The sequence below is a fragment of the Chlamydotis macqueenii genome, chromosome 5 (genome assembly GCF_036417535.1).
Source record: "Chlamydotis macqueenii isolate bChlMac1 chromosome 5, bChlMac1.mat, whole genome shotgun sequence".
NCBI lineage: Eukaryota > Metazoa > Chordata > Aves > Otidiformes > Otididae > Chlamydotis > Chlamydotis macqueenii.
In genome coordinates, this window is record NC_141560.1 from 12178485 (window position 1) to 12191959 (window position 13475).

General features: G+C 42.0%; 1 protein-coding gene across 1 annotated transcript in view; it reads right to left on the minus strand.

Moving 5' to 3' along the window:
• Positions 1–1060: 1060 nt before the first annotated feature.
• Positions 1061–13475, minus strand: part of RCOR1 (REST corepressor 1) — an 85105-nt gene continuing 72690 nt past the window's right edge. Inside the window, exons 8-12 of the mRNA XM_086749015.1 lie at positions 10689–10883; positions 9631–9708; positions 8871–8928; positions 8116–8345; positions 1061–5514 (exon numbers count right to left, since the gene is read on the minus strand). Of these exons, the coding sequence (XP_086605141.1) occupies positions 5473–5514; positions 8116–8345; positions 8871–8928; positions 9631–9708; positions 10689–10883 (603 nt within the window). The 3' untranslated portion in view covers positions 1061–5472. The remainder of the gene's footprint in view (positions 5515–8115; positions 8346–8870; positions 8929–9630; positions 9709–10688; positions 10884–13475) is intronic.

The window sequence follows — 13475 nt, forward strand, 5'->3', positions numbered from 1 at the left end:
ACTCTTAAAAATGCTGTTTGTGCTTCCAAAACCCCAAGCTGCTCTCCCTTCCCACTCCCTTGCTTTACAATATAGGAAGGCGTGACTAATTCCTGCCCTCCATACACTACAGCCCTGGAAACCACCACAGTATCTGGCTGTATTAGTTCTGCTGCATTTAACACATGGCAGCAAAGCAGAAAACTCCTTGTCATTTGTCCCGTGCTAACACCAGGACTCACAGAGCACTGCCGGTACCCTGCTTGTTGGATGGAACAGGACAACACAAAGCAGTTTTCCCCTAACTGCCCCGTAACCTCTTGTCTGTGCTGCTCCATTTAGTGCTTAGCTGCACCCAGCATGTGAAACCAGAAAATACCACCTTCCTGAAAATCCCAAGGTTCAATCCCAGTGCAAAATTTCCTGCCAGTCTGAGCATCTGCGATAGCAACATCTATACGCTACTAAGCTTCAAGGGTAAGAGTTGCCTTTTCTCAGGTATTTTAAATACATCTCTTTCAAAGCAGGACAAAGATATGAACCATCAAGTTGTACAGCCAAGTGCAAGCCCTTCGCATGCAGCAGACGGCATTTTATTCTTCAGGTCCTCATTACAATAGCAAAGACACTGTCAGCTAGTCTCCATCTGTACCCTACAAGCTAGACTCCAGCTCTAGCCCCTCAAGACCAGCCAGTATCCCAGTCCCACCGCTTCCCAAACGTGAGAGCTGTCTCGCAACAGCGCTGCCCGTGAGCTGAAGGCGATGCCTGTGCCGGTGGGATGGCGGAGAGGGCAGGAGAAGGAATACGCCGCACCATCAGAAGAGGAGCGGTGGTCTCTCCAAGGCCACTGGCATGAACTGCGCCATGCAGCTCCAGCTCCTAGCACCGTACTAAAGGCTGCTGGAGTTCCCCAGGACTGGGACGCTGCCCACTGACTCCAGCAGCCGTTAATCTGCGCGCCAATGACACCTACGCACGGATGAAGTGATAAGGGAAGGGGCAAGCCTCGCTCGGTTCTCCTGACCAAAATTTGAAAGGTAGGGTATCAATTACATGTCAGAACCACATTTTACATCAATAACATTTTACTACATATTTTATTACATCAATGGCTTGAAAAAATTTTATTTGATGTCAGCAAACATTGAAAATCATAGAAAAATGAATTATGTAGAATTTCACAAAGGAATTTACCCTACTATAATTCCTCGTACAGTAAAATAACTCAAAACCAAACGTTACTTTTCAGTGGCTAAGCAATTTTATAATGCTATGAACATTCACCACAGTAAGTGTGCTGAATAATAGAAAACAGGCAAAAAAGACATTTAAAATATTACTTACAACAGCATTATTACAACATACTTTCTTTAAAATCCCAACAAGTATTTTATCACTTCAAAAGCTATACAGCATTTCCATTATATTTGCAAACTTAACCTTATACATCTTTTAAAATCTTGAAAAAACTTCTTTTAAGCAATCTATAAGCAGTTAACAAAATTGATAAAATCTACATAATGGAATACTATACACTCCAGTATAAATTTTATTTTAGGAGAATATGAATGTAAACACTCATTATTATACAACATGCATAGACTATACTGACCTTCCATCTTCTGAACTGTAACTTTCACTGCAATTGTGCTTTACTATCAACAGGAAAAGCTGCATTAATCCAGGGAGTGGCAGAAAAGTATTTGCTTCAGGGGCATTGCACAAGATCACTAGATTTTGACTTGCTGAAGACAAGTTGGAGCTCGTAAAAATAATTTTTCTTTTTTTTTGTTGTTGTTGTAAAGAGTAAATATCAGGCCACTCATCGCTGAATGGGCTATGCATAATTTTACACAGATCTGAAGAGACTGCAGTATCAGAAAAATCTCCTATGATATTTCTGCGTTTCATCGACGTGGAGATTTGTGTTCACAAACCCAGTGATCAAGTTAGTGTAATGCACTGTTTGGCTCATATTTGGTGTGCAAGAATACCAACAGCATATTAGCGATTTTGAGAATAAAAACTGAAATTTAAAGTGACAATGAGCATATTTTGTGTAAATGTTTCAGATGTATTTGTACAGGAAAGAAAAAAAATGTTTGTCAGGACACTGCTTTAAGAGAATAAGAGTTTTACTCTTAGATGAACTACTAAAAAAAGTGTTTGAGTGGATATTTATGGGGTCTTCCTGGTTGCAAACTTGTAAAAAATATATTAAGAATTCATTATCCCCATTGGTATTAAATATATCAAGACACAACCATTGTGGTCGTCCTACCAGTTATGGCTACTATGGTCTTAAGCATTTGATTGTACATTGTTGCTATATTGTTAAGCACAACTGAGTCATGTATTTTTTTCCCTTGGTTATAAGATTATATTACAAAAATTGATCACTGTTTCAAACCAGTTAAACACGAATATTCAAGTAACAAGGTTGTTTTAATGGATAAGCAAAAAAAGAAGTTATCTAGCACTTTACACAACTACATAAAAATTAAATAGAACAAATGAAATTTGTTTATGCATATGCAATACGCTTTTATATCTTTAAGATTTCTAAAACTAAAACTTAAACTATCATTTTCTTTAACGATACCATATTTTGCACAATAACTTATACTTAGGAGAAATAATTTCCCATTTTCCACAAAATATATATAATTATGACATTCACATTGATAGTTTAAGAAACAAAATTTAAGTGAATATTCTATCTTATGCAGTTATATTTGTGGACCCTTCTAATCAGAATGCAACCAGTTCATGTATCTAATGCTTGACCCATTTAAAAAAGAAAGAGGATCTTCACCTAAACAAGACCAAACCATTTAAACTTTCAAAAGCTAAAATGATTTCATTGCATTTAAAAAGATAGTTAAAGAGAATGTAAAAATCTAAACGTTTAAAATACAGTGCTATTGTATTGTATCTTTTAACTACAATAAGATAGCTGTCAACTGAAAAGTAATTAAACAACTTTTTTCTTCCTAATATCATGAATTAGACACGTTTCCCCCTACCCCTTGGGGATGAAGCCAAAACACAACTTTTCTGATCATAAGATGGACAGATTTGAGGGCAAAAAACAATGAAAAGTCCTCACAGGTAACTCAACCTGCCAGCAGAAGCCTCTCCTGATGAGCTTCACCAGCCGGGATAGAAGCTCACGCAGCCCTCTCACACTGGCAAGGACCTGTCTCCATGCATTGGTACCAGCAGGAGGTTTAACACTGGAGTATTTCTAACGAGCGGCAATGCTTTACACCAGAACTGTCAGCTGAATTCACAGTGCTATTTGCCCCTCTTTAATCCTCATTCACACTGGCTAACTACTAGTGTCCTTTCCTACAAGAGACTCCAACTGGCACAAACTGAAGGAACATCTGCAGGGCCACCAGCAGAGCTGCCAGTTCACATCCACAGCTGTAGAGACACTGCCACAAACTTGAGATTACAAGTTTCCCATAGAGAGGATGGGGAATAGCTCCTTTGCATCCTCCCATCACCTCAAAGGATCCCTCTGGAGCCATCAGAATGAAACATCTCAGAAACAGCTGCAAAGTGGCTGAAACAGGCCCCTCTGGGGCTCCACACTCTTCCTTGCCCTAAGAAATGCCGATCTGCCCCTTCGCCTGTGTGTTGTTGCTCGATTTCTGATGCTGAATTACTTTCCTCACACAAGGCCCAAGCAGAAGACAACCTCAGTGGTACACGAGGCTACCTCCCCTGCCTTTCCCTGGGCTGCATCTACGCTGCAGGAGGTGCAGGCCCAGCTGGCTCTGGCAGCCGGCTGGCCTTAGCCTACCTCGCTTAGGTACAGAGAACAGAGCCACCACAGCACACAACACGGCACAGCCCAGCAGCTCAAACAGCAGCACCAAGTCTGGGGCTAGACTCCAAGCTGCAGCACCTCAGCTGCAGCCCAGGACACGGACTAGCTCATTTCAGGTTGTGTTAAGAGGCTGGTGCCAAACATTGCTGTGCGCCATTTTGGCTTGAAACCTCTGTAAAGGAAGAGAGGCAAAGAAGGTCCTTTTTTCCACCTGCAAAGACACCTGGTGGTTTCTTCCAACATCATTAAATTAACCATTTTGAATGCTTTGTGACTAGTGTTATTCTGCAGCTTTCCACTGGACAAGAAGTAATACTGCTGCTTCTAGCTTCTCTGAACACTGTCTGCTTGGCAGTCGGCAACTGCCGTGTTCAAGGTGCAAAGTCCTCACACAGGACTGTCAAGAACAGCTCCAGTTCAAGCCAGCTAGATGGGCCACAGCACAGGTCATCCGAGCAGAGGGCTGGGGATCTGAAAGCTGCATGCACCAAGTATTTGGAAAAGCACCTCTTAGATTTTTAAATTGCATATTTTGGTTCAGAACATGAAAGCGATGTGTGCTTCAGAAGGGTTAAAATGGCCAATGAAATTAACCCAGTTCTTCTCCATTAAACTTCCAAGACACCAAAAACTATCTGAAGGTTGAATTTTGTGCTCCAACCCTCGTCCAGACTTCCAGTGGGAGAAGCAGTTTGATGTCTTTGGCAAACAGCGCTCTGAAGAGGAATGAGACACTGGGACAGAAAGTGACCTATGGTAGCCAAATGTAAAAAGGCACATATTCCAAAAGGAGAGGCACCAGAGAAAGTTGTTTTGACTTAATCCCACAGAGGATCAGGAAAAAGAAAGTTGTGTAGCACTCATTTAACAAGTTACAATGCAAATGCTGAATGCCAGGGGTTAAATAGCGTATCAAACAGTTTCAGGTTACGTAGTCCCTTTTGCACTAAGTAAAAGCCATTAAAATATACAGGAATAAAATGCTCAATTAGGGAGCTTTCTATGAAGAACACACAAATACATTGGAAAGAATTGCACAAACCAGAAGTGTAATGAGTTACGTTTACAACCTTGGACTGACCAAACCTCAGAACATTTCCTATCACTTTGCATTATTCAAGATTGCTTGTTAACACGTCCTGTCATTTCAGAACAAACCTGACACCACTGGCATGTGCACAGGCCTCTCCTTTATAGAAAGCTCACTAATAATAGTGTCATCGTAAGAATACACAGGAAGCGGAGACCACAAGGCCATGCAGCAATATGTACTTATACCCTACGGACCAAGTATTGTAAGAACTCCTAACGTGTAGAGTTACTGTGGGGCTGCTAAGGAGCTCCTTGTTCTGCAGGTTGGTCAAAATTTACAGACAGGTGTTACTGGTTCTAGAAGTCCCCATGCTTAAGCAGGACGTTGATGAAATGGAGAGCTGAGCTATCTGGGTGCTTTTGAAAGAAAGTGGAGGCAGTATGGAGGAATGAGGGGAGATTAAGGCAGATGTAGCACAGGACTGGAAGCGTTTGCCTTTTTTTTGGTAATAGCTGCTTGTCCACAGATATGATGCAGATGGCTGTCTGAGGTTTGCTAATACCTGATATCCTGGATAACACAGTAGTCAACACAAATTGTTCTAGGCTACAGCACCTTCTCACGAAGCAGATGCATATCTGACATCAAGAACAGAAGTAGCCTGGAGGGAAGGGGAAGGGGGAGAAAAAGGAGACGTTTAGTTTAAAAAATGAATACACACAGGCTTTCTTGCATCTCCAAACTTCACCCCAGATCCACAGTACTGTATGTGACAAAATGGACAACCCAAGCACATGGGAGGATCACAGCAGCTTCCCCTGTTCTGAGCCACACTGGGATTTGTTGGGTGTGTAAACATGCAAGAATTAAGACTGGAGTTGAGGCTGCTTTATAATCAGCAGTCACACCTCCCCCCTTCAAAGGAAAAAGAAAAAAAAGAAAAAAAAGAAAAAAAAGAAAAAAGAAAATGGAACTGTGGCTACTTGCTATGAAAACACACTGAAGGGGAAAGCCCAGAGCAGTCAGAGGGCTGACGAAGCTTTTACTAGGCTGGCAGCCAGACAGACAAGGCATGCCAGTGGAGAAAGCACCTGAGGGACTTCAGTGTTAGGCCAGCAAAGTCTTCTCCTGGCTGCTGCTGACCAAGTCCATCTGACTTGACCAGCTGCCTGTGCAAGTCCTGTCAAGAGCAGGCACCAGTCAGCACACAGCTCAGGAGGGACCAGGAACCCCCTGCCTAGCCCATTCAGATCACTTAAGATAATCCCAAATACATTTCACTTTGCCCTCAGAACTGCTCAGGCAGGCACCCGGTCAGCACTGTGCTTATGTTACCTCTGAAGGCAGGAGCACCACATCTACAGCCAGCCTGAGAGGCAATGTCTGATGTGCTCAGAGAGCATGGTGGCCATTAGATGTCCACTGTGCAACACCCCTGTGTCTCTTCTTTGTGCATTTTTATAAAAACCTGCAGGCTTGGTAGTTAAAATTCCCTCCATGCTGCCAGCACCTTCCTCTTCCCAGGCGTGGCACATCAGTTCCTCCTGTCCAGAACAGGCTTCATCAAGAAACACTGGCACCATGGTGCTGATATAAGGCATATACGGTATGTCACGGCTGGTAGCTCACTGCCACCCTCTTCCTGGCACCTGCCTACGTCAGCCTGGTGCAGGCAGGCTCTGCCCTCGTCCCTTACTGTACTGCAGGGTGCAGTGAACTGTCTGGCTCTCGCAACAGCTGCCTTTTCTCTAGGCTTTGCAACTATTCCCCTGGTCCCCTTTCCACCACTCGGCACTTGCTCTTGGCTCCAGCCTGGGCACTTTCCATCACCAGTTTGGGCATCATGGCTGCTGCTCCATCAGTCATTTCACCAGACCTTGCTGTCATGCCTCCACTCTTCCTCCTCCACCTACGCTAATTTGTCTGGGATCCTCACTGCTCCAGTATCCACACACTCGGCCACATTAGCACACTCCAGTTTCTGCTGCAACCATTTTCTTCCTATGTCAAGTGATATTCCCATTTTTTTTCCACTGTAATTTTCAGGAGCAAGGGTGTACTTGAAGCCAGTAAGAATCTCAAGAGGGTTCAGAGAAGAAAAGCTCTGCACTGCCAACAGACAGAACTCTACTGGTCACAGAAAAAGGCAGTGACACGAGCCACCTGTCTTTCAAATGGCTACATACTAGTATCACTGCTGCTTTGCTCCACCTCTCAATTCTGGAAGAATGGGACAATTTCACTTGCACCCTTCTGAGAAGGTAAGTTTTTTTGAGTTTGATTTCGTTAATCTGTCACACCTTTGGACCTAATCCTCAAAACATAAGCATCTTTGAATAACACGTTATGAGAATTTGTGAAGTTCCAATCTCTGAATGTCTGAATGACAACATACAAGTGAGCCAACCATAATCAGGGTAACAAAAATATACCGTACACAGAGAAGTCTTTAGTCCATGTGAGACCAAAATTCGCCTTATGCTGTTGACTGTGCTTGCATTTAGAAGATAACGGCTTTTGTGCCGAGCTGTCTCATAGAATTAGGCCAAAGGGAGTCCTAGATCAGACATTTTTAACACGCAAACCTCTAGCGGGGTTTTCTTTTGCAAGATTGTGTTAACATTACATTTTTGTAACTAATTTTCATATGTAAACACTCTACAGTCTCTTAGTTAACTTTAAACACATATTGTCTTTGGAGAAGTGTTAACTCCATGAAGCTCCATCACAGAGGGGCTGTTTCTAGAATTTCTGTCTTCACAGAAACTGCTGTAAAAATCAAGGAAACTTTGCCTCTAGGGAATTCCAGAGTGAACAGTTTCACACACTTGTCTTGTTTATAGCTTTCTTCCCTTCCCCCAAGTGAAACCACTCCATCGTCAAAAATGAAAGAGTGAGCTTTGCCTCAGAAGACTGTACAGTCCCACAAAGCCAAACCTAGAACAGCCTGGAGAACTGAGTGCAGGGAAAACATCCAAGTGAGAAAGATGTATGGGATTTCGGCAGCAAGAGGCATTAAAATGTCCATATGCTGATGAGATACAGAATTTTCAGCCCTCTGACAGTATAACTGTTTTCTTTCCACTTTCATATATCTCTGGAATTCCCAAAATCATACTGGAATCTGTATATCCAGAGGAAGTGAAAAATGGTCAGATTGAAGATTGTCAAAAATGGCTTTTGCAAAGAGTATCTATATACACACATCTATGTGAACTGAGTTCAGATTGGAAATTTTATGTGACTTTTAAATTGGATTTACCTCATCTTCCTCTTCAGACATTTTAGTGGAATTATCAGGGGATTTTACAGGCTTCTGGCTATTGGTTCCATTTGTCTCCTCTTTGCCATGCTCTGCCTCCCACTCCTGTAGAACTTCATCTATGTTGAAACGACGCCGATAATTTATAAAAAAGTTTTTCACTTGCACCACAGATTTGTTTCCAATCACATCAGAGATTGCCTGAAAGTCTCGGCCGTATTTCCTGATTGCTAAAAGCAACAAAAACAAAAGAAATGTATTATTTCCACAAAGACCACAAATCAGCTTCAAGTCACAACGTAAGGATTCAAAGCTCAATTTCTGTTAAGGTTTCAAGCCTTTCTCGGATTAATCCAGAAAAAACAAAGTCTGAATTGGGCAAGAGACACAGTTAAGACTAGCCCTGGAGAACAGAAGAAAATAGAGATGTAGTAAAGATGGGCAGAGCCAAATCTAGAAGACCTGTGTAAATCTGCCTGTACTGCATAAGAAGTTACACAGGCAAAGAGCATAGCAGTAACTCCAGTGGAGTTTCTCCGTCTGAAAGCTTGGGCAGAGATGGGCAAGCGTATGGTGCAATTTACACTGCCCAGGAAGGGGAAGGCAGGGGATATTGTTTCCTTATTCAATTCCGTTCTTTGGGCCTCAGTACACAGCAATGTCAAAATCCTTCACTAGCAACTGAAGGGAGGCAGCTCTGAAATGCAGCAGAGTTCTGATTATCACCGAGTACAAATAGACTTGTAGTGCCATACCTTGCACGGCAAGAAGCTGCTCATCCGTGGTCCAACGTGCATTAAATTTCTGAATGACCTAGACATAAAAAAAATTTAGGTAACTTCATTTATTATAAGCAACAACTTTCACTTGTATCTGAGCTCATAAAAAACCTCACAAAAACAGAAGGCGGCATTTACTGTTAGTCAAACTATTTAATTCCTTTTAGTAGCACCAATGTTTTCAACAAAGAACTGCGTACAGCATCCATTCAGTTAGCTGTGACATACACTGTGCCTGTAAATCATGGTAATAGAAAAGATAGGGAATGGTCTGAGCAGATAACCAAGAGCCACACTCTTCGAGAGCACCTACTTGTTTTTATCACAGACACCCTCTGTAATCTTGGTCAAACTACTTCCAGCATGAGGTACTAGAGTTGGAAGGAAAACCGCAAAAGCACCAAGTGCCAAGAGAAAGATGGGCCATTAACATCCTCTCGTGTACGTCTCAGTATTTAGAGCAAAGCAACTACCTCTCTCACAAGGGCGTATGGATGCAACACTGACAACATGTACTTCTGTTAGAAATCATGTTCACATGTTAAACATTGCTCTTACTTTCTTCTCTTCTCCCATTTCCATTACACAACAATGGGGAATCGGGTACTGGTCTTGCTTGACTCTGACAACTAACAGGACATTGGTCCTAATTTACTGGCAACTCAAATAGCCCTGGTATGTAAACACAGGTTAGCATTTATCTTCACAATAAACAGGGGTCAGAAAATGATCCTACCTCTGCAAGTCTGTATTGTTCTATACCGCCTTCAAGTTTTTCTTTGAGTGCGCTGTTTGTCTGTTTGATATTCTGAATCTGAAAAGAAAGTTTCATCCCTTTAACAAGGATAAAAAGAGAACTATCTTTGGACAAGCCTTCTTCCAGCAGCCCCGGCAGGAACCCTACAAGCTCAGCATTCCAGTTTTTCCTCACCATCTCCTTTTATCCAAAAGAAAAGTTTGTTATATTGGGAAAAAAGGAATGCAGGAGCAGCTGGCATATCAGGAGATCCCATTTAATTTATTTTATCCTGTATAAAAGTTATTTGGAGCAAGAACGGCCCCAACTTCCAGGTCTGTATAAAGCCCAGCATAAGAAGAAAGGCCCTGTTCACAGGAGGTAATGAATCAAAAACTGTTAGAGAGCTCTGCTTCTCCCAGAGTGCCAAGAAAAAGGCTTCAAGCCAAAATACCAATTCTATTAAGTTTAATAAAGAGCTTGAGCCAGATCTCTGCTTTAAAAACACTGCAAATGTTCAGATCTAGGAAACATGCTCATGTAGTAAACCTGTCTTTACTAACAGATATTTGAAAAACATTTGTTTAAAAGGCAGATCCATCAGGGGAGCAAAAGGTACATAGGAGAGTTTGTATGACGCCTGCCTAAGAAAGAATAAAACAAACATATCTGCCTGTTCCAAAAATACCATATGAAAAGGCAAAGGAAAGCGACTGCTGCAGATGAAAACGAGATACTGCTGAAATCCATATCATCTGAGGGAACGGAACCCTGAACTGCAAGAAACACTAAGTGCCAACAAATGTTCCTTCAAGTTAGTGCTACGGACTCTTTCCTGCTTCACTTTAGGTATAAAGTAGGCTTGCCCAAAGAACTAAAACAGAAGAGACATAAAACACAAGGCTGCATTAGTTTATAGCACAAGGCAAGCAGCTTGTCAGTTAAGCCACAGCGATGTGCATCATCACTGTCAAGCTACAAATTCCTGCAAAATTTGCAGACCATGACAGGCACTACCACCAAAAATAGCAGTTATTCTTGAACTATTCCATCCATACCTGTCGTTTGATTGAGACTAATTCCATGTCCAGTTGTCTGAGTACAGTGTTAGCAGCTGTCGCGTTGGCAGAAACAGCCTCTACATCTTCTTGGGAAAGGAACATTCCTTTGGGAGGTTTCCTCTTTGCTCTGTTCTTGGCCTGTGTACTGTGCTTCTCCTTCTTCACCTGAGGAACAGTTTCAGCGGGCGGCACCTGGCAAACAGCAGTCATTTTTACAAAACTAGATGATCTTTAAAGGTCCCTTCCAATTCAAACCATTCTGTGGTTCTACAACTTTTAGCCACCATCAAAGGTTGGAGAATGAAAAAGGTAGCTTACAGACAGGGAGACATTTTTGCTTTAAGTGGCATATCATATAAACACTGTCTTATACAAATTCTCTCCTTTCTTCTAGGTAGCTTTCAACATTTACAGAGATACTGGTTGTCCTCTTTGCCCATTCTCATTTTGGGAGACAGATGCCCAATTTTCCAACAGTTAAGTGTTCTGGTTATTTTCAAACACTCTAAAACCTCTCTTCTTGCTTTCAGCCCTGGTGATGAGCACACCAGTTTAACTGAACACCAGAAGGAAACAAAGTGGAGTTTGGAGACAGGGGAAGAACACAAGTAGAAGAGTTTACAGAGACTTGTTTTTTCACATGTCAGACAGGAGAAGGAATAAACCAAATTTACTTAAAGGCTAAGGATAAAGGAGCGAGGTGACTACATCGTAATTCTTAGATCGTTACGCAGTTTCTTGGATGCCAAGTTTTCTTACGTAGCACTGATAACATCAATGGTTTTGTCCACAAATAAAATTTAAGTCTCTTTTGGAAAAGGGAATATTTCACACACCACTAATTATTTTTATGCTTCTGTCTAAAGCAAAGAATTACATGCACACCTCTAACAGGTACATTAGGTAGGATGCTATATTACAGATCCTTCAAAAGCACAGCTGATTCTCTAATACCCAAACCATTTCTTCCAGAAGTTATTTTCAACAAGCAACTCATACCCAAGATTTATTACCCAGTGGCTGGAGCCTGGCCAAGAACACTGAGCAGAAGAAGGGTGGCAGGGAGAGAAAAAGCAGAGAGGATAGGTCATATATCTGAAATCCTTTACTTGATCACTGCCAGCTTTAAACATATTGGTTTCACTTAGCGCTATTGTTTCCCTCCTAATTTGCAGCCACGTGTAGTTTCTACACAGTTTGTGGCATTTGCTCATTACTGAGCATTAAAACGCTCACATTCAAAACCACAGGAGGCTGAGCACAAAGCCCCAAACAAGCATGAGTCTCTGCCTCCCGAAGACTGGAGGACCCCAGCACAGCTGTCAGCGGATGAAAGCCTGCACCCTCTTCATGGGCTCAATGGCCAGAGCCACACAGAAGCAGTAATGTGGACAACTGCCTCTTCTCATTTTTTTTTTTTTTCTTCCCTCCTTTAGTGCAAAGGGCTCCACAAAAGATGATGCCAAAGGCAAGACTAGGAGTGAGAAAGAGCTGTTGCAGTATGGATACCCTATTTCTTTTTGCAGAAGGGAGTTGGGAGCAGGAGAAACCAGACTGTTTTAACTATGAACAAGTGAGGTAAGCTCTGTACTCCGCTTCAGAAGCAAGCACTTTGATAACTGAGCCGGGTAAATTATTCAGCATGGATAGACATTTCAGATTTATTCATATTTCATCTGCATCCAGAATTTCACAGGATCATGCAGTAATGCTTTGCAACAGGTTTAGGTTGTAGGTTGACCAACACGCAATGCCTGCAGTGCAAATATCCCAGAAGCCTCAATACTAAGGAAAAATGAAAGCAGTTTCAAATGGTTGTTTTACACAGTTCAAAGAATGTGAAGCTCTTTTGTATTGCGGAGAAGCCGGAGGTTTCTACAGCAGAACGGTTTTTGACAGCTCCAAATGCCTCTAGGCCCCAGTGATATTGCACGGGCTCTGAAAATTTGAACATCAACTCTGTCTTGGAAACTCTTGCTTTCCTGGCCACACACATCTCTCTGTAGAATTATATCAACTCATGAAAATTAAAGGAATTAAAATGCATGGACTTAGCAGTGCTTCTCTGTTTATTTAGATATTGTCACTGCTATCCAGACCACTTCAGTCTTACAGACCCAATAATACAAAGTTCCCTTCCTCAGATTTCACAGTGTAAAAAGAAAAGGCGTGGCTATCTCAAGCCACCTAAAAGCAGAGGATAAAATGGAGGCATTTCCAGGAACAAGGAAGATGTGGAGAAAGCAGCTGTAGTTCATGACCTCAGTATTACGGAGTCACTATCTGAGGAAATCTGAACAGTTGCACTAACACCGAAAGTACTAAAAAGAAAAAGGGAAGATTCCCCCTCCAATGATCCCCAAAAGAGGAAACAGATAAGAGATTTCAGATACTCTGAGAAATCCCAGTATTACTCCGGCAAGTCATATAGTAACCGACACGTCTCAGAGCTGGAAAAATCACCTCTGTGAGGTTGGGACACAGAGGTTCTTTACGGTAAGAGGCCTGGGCTAGCACTACATCACCACCCCTGCATGTCCAACCACACCATTAAAAGAAATACAATGATCAAGAAAGAACATATCCCCCTCCTGGATACCTGCTTTCTCTGAAGGTATTTTCAACCAGCTCCAAGCTCCAGGGAGCTACTTTTATTTAGTAACAGATAACCAGCAGGTTATACACATGAAGATAAAGTATATACTTTCCTGTAAGCAGCACAGACTAGGTTTTCAAAACTGTTACATTTGTGTGGATCAATTTTTATCTACAACTGTATGCTCA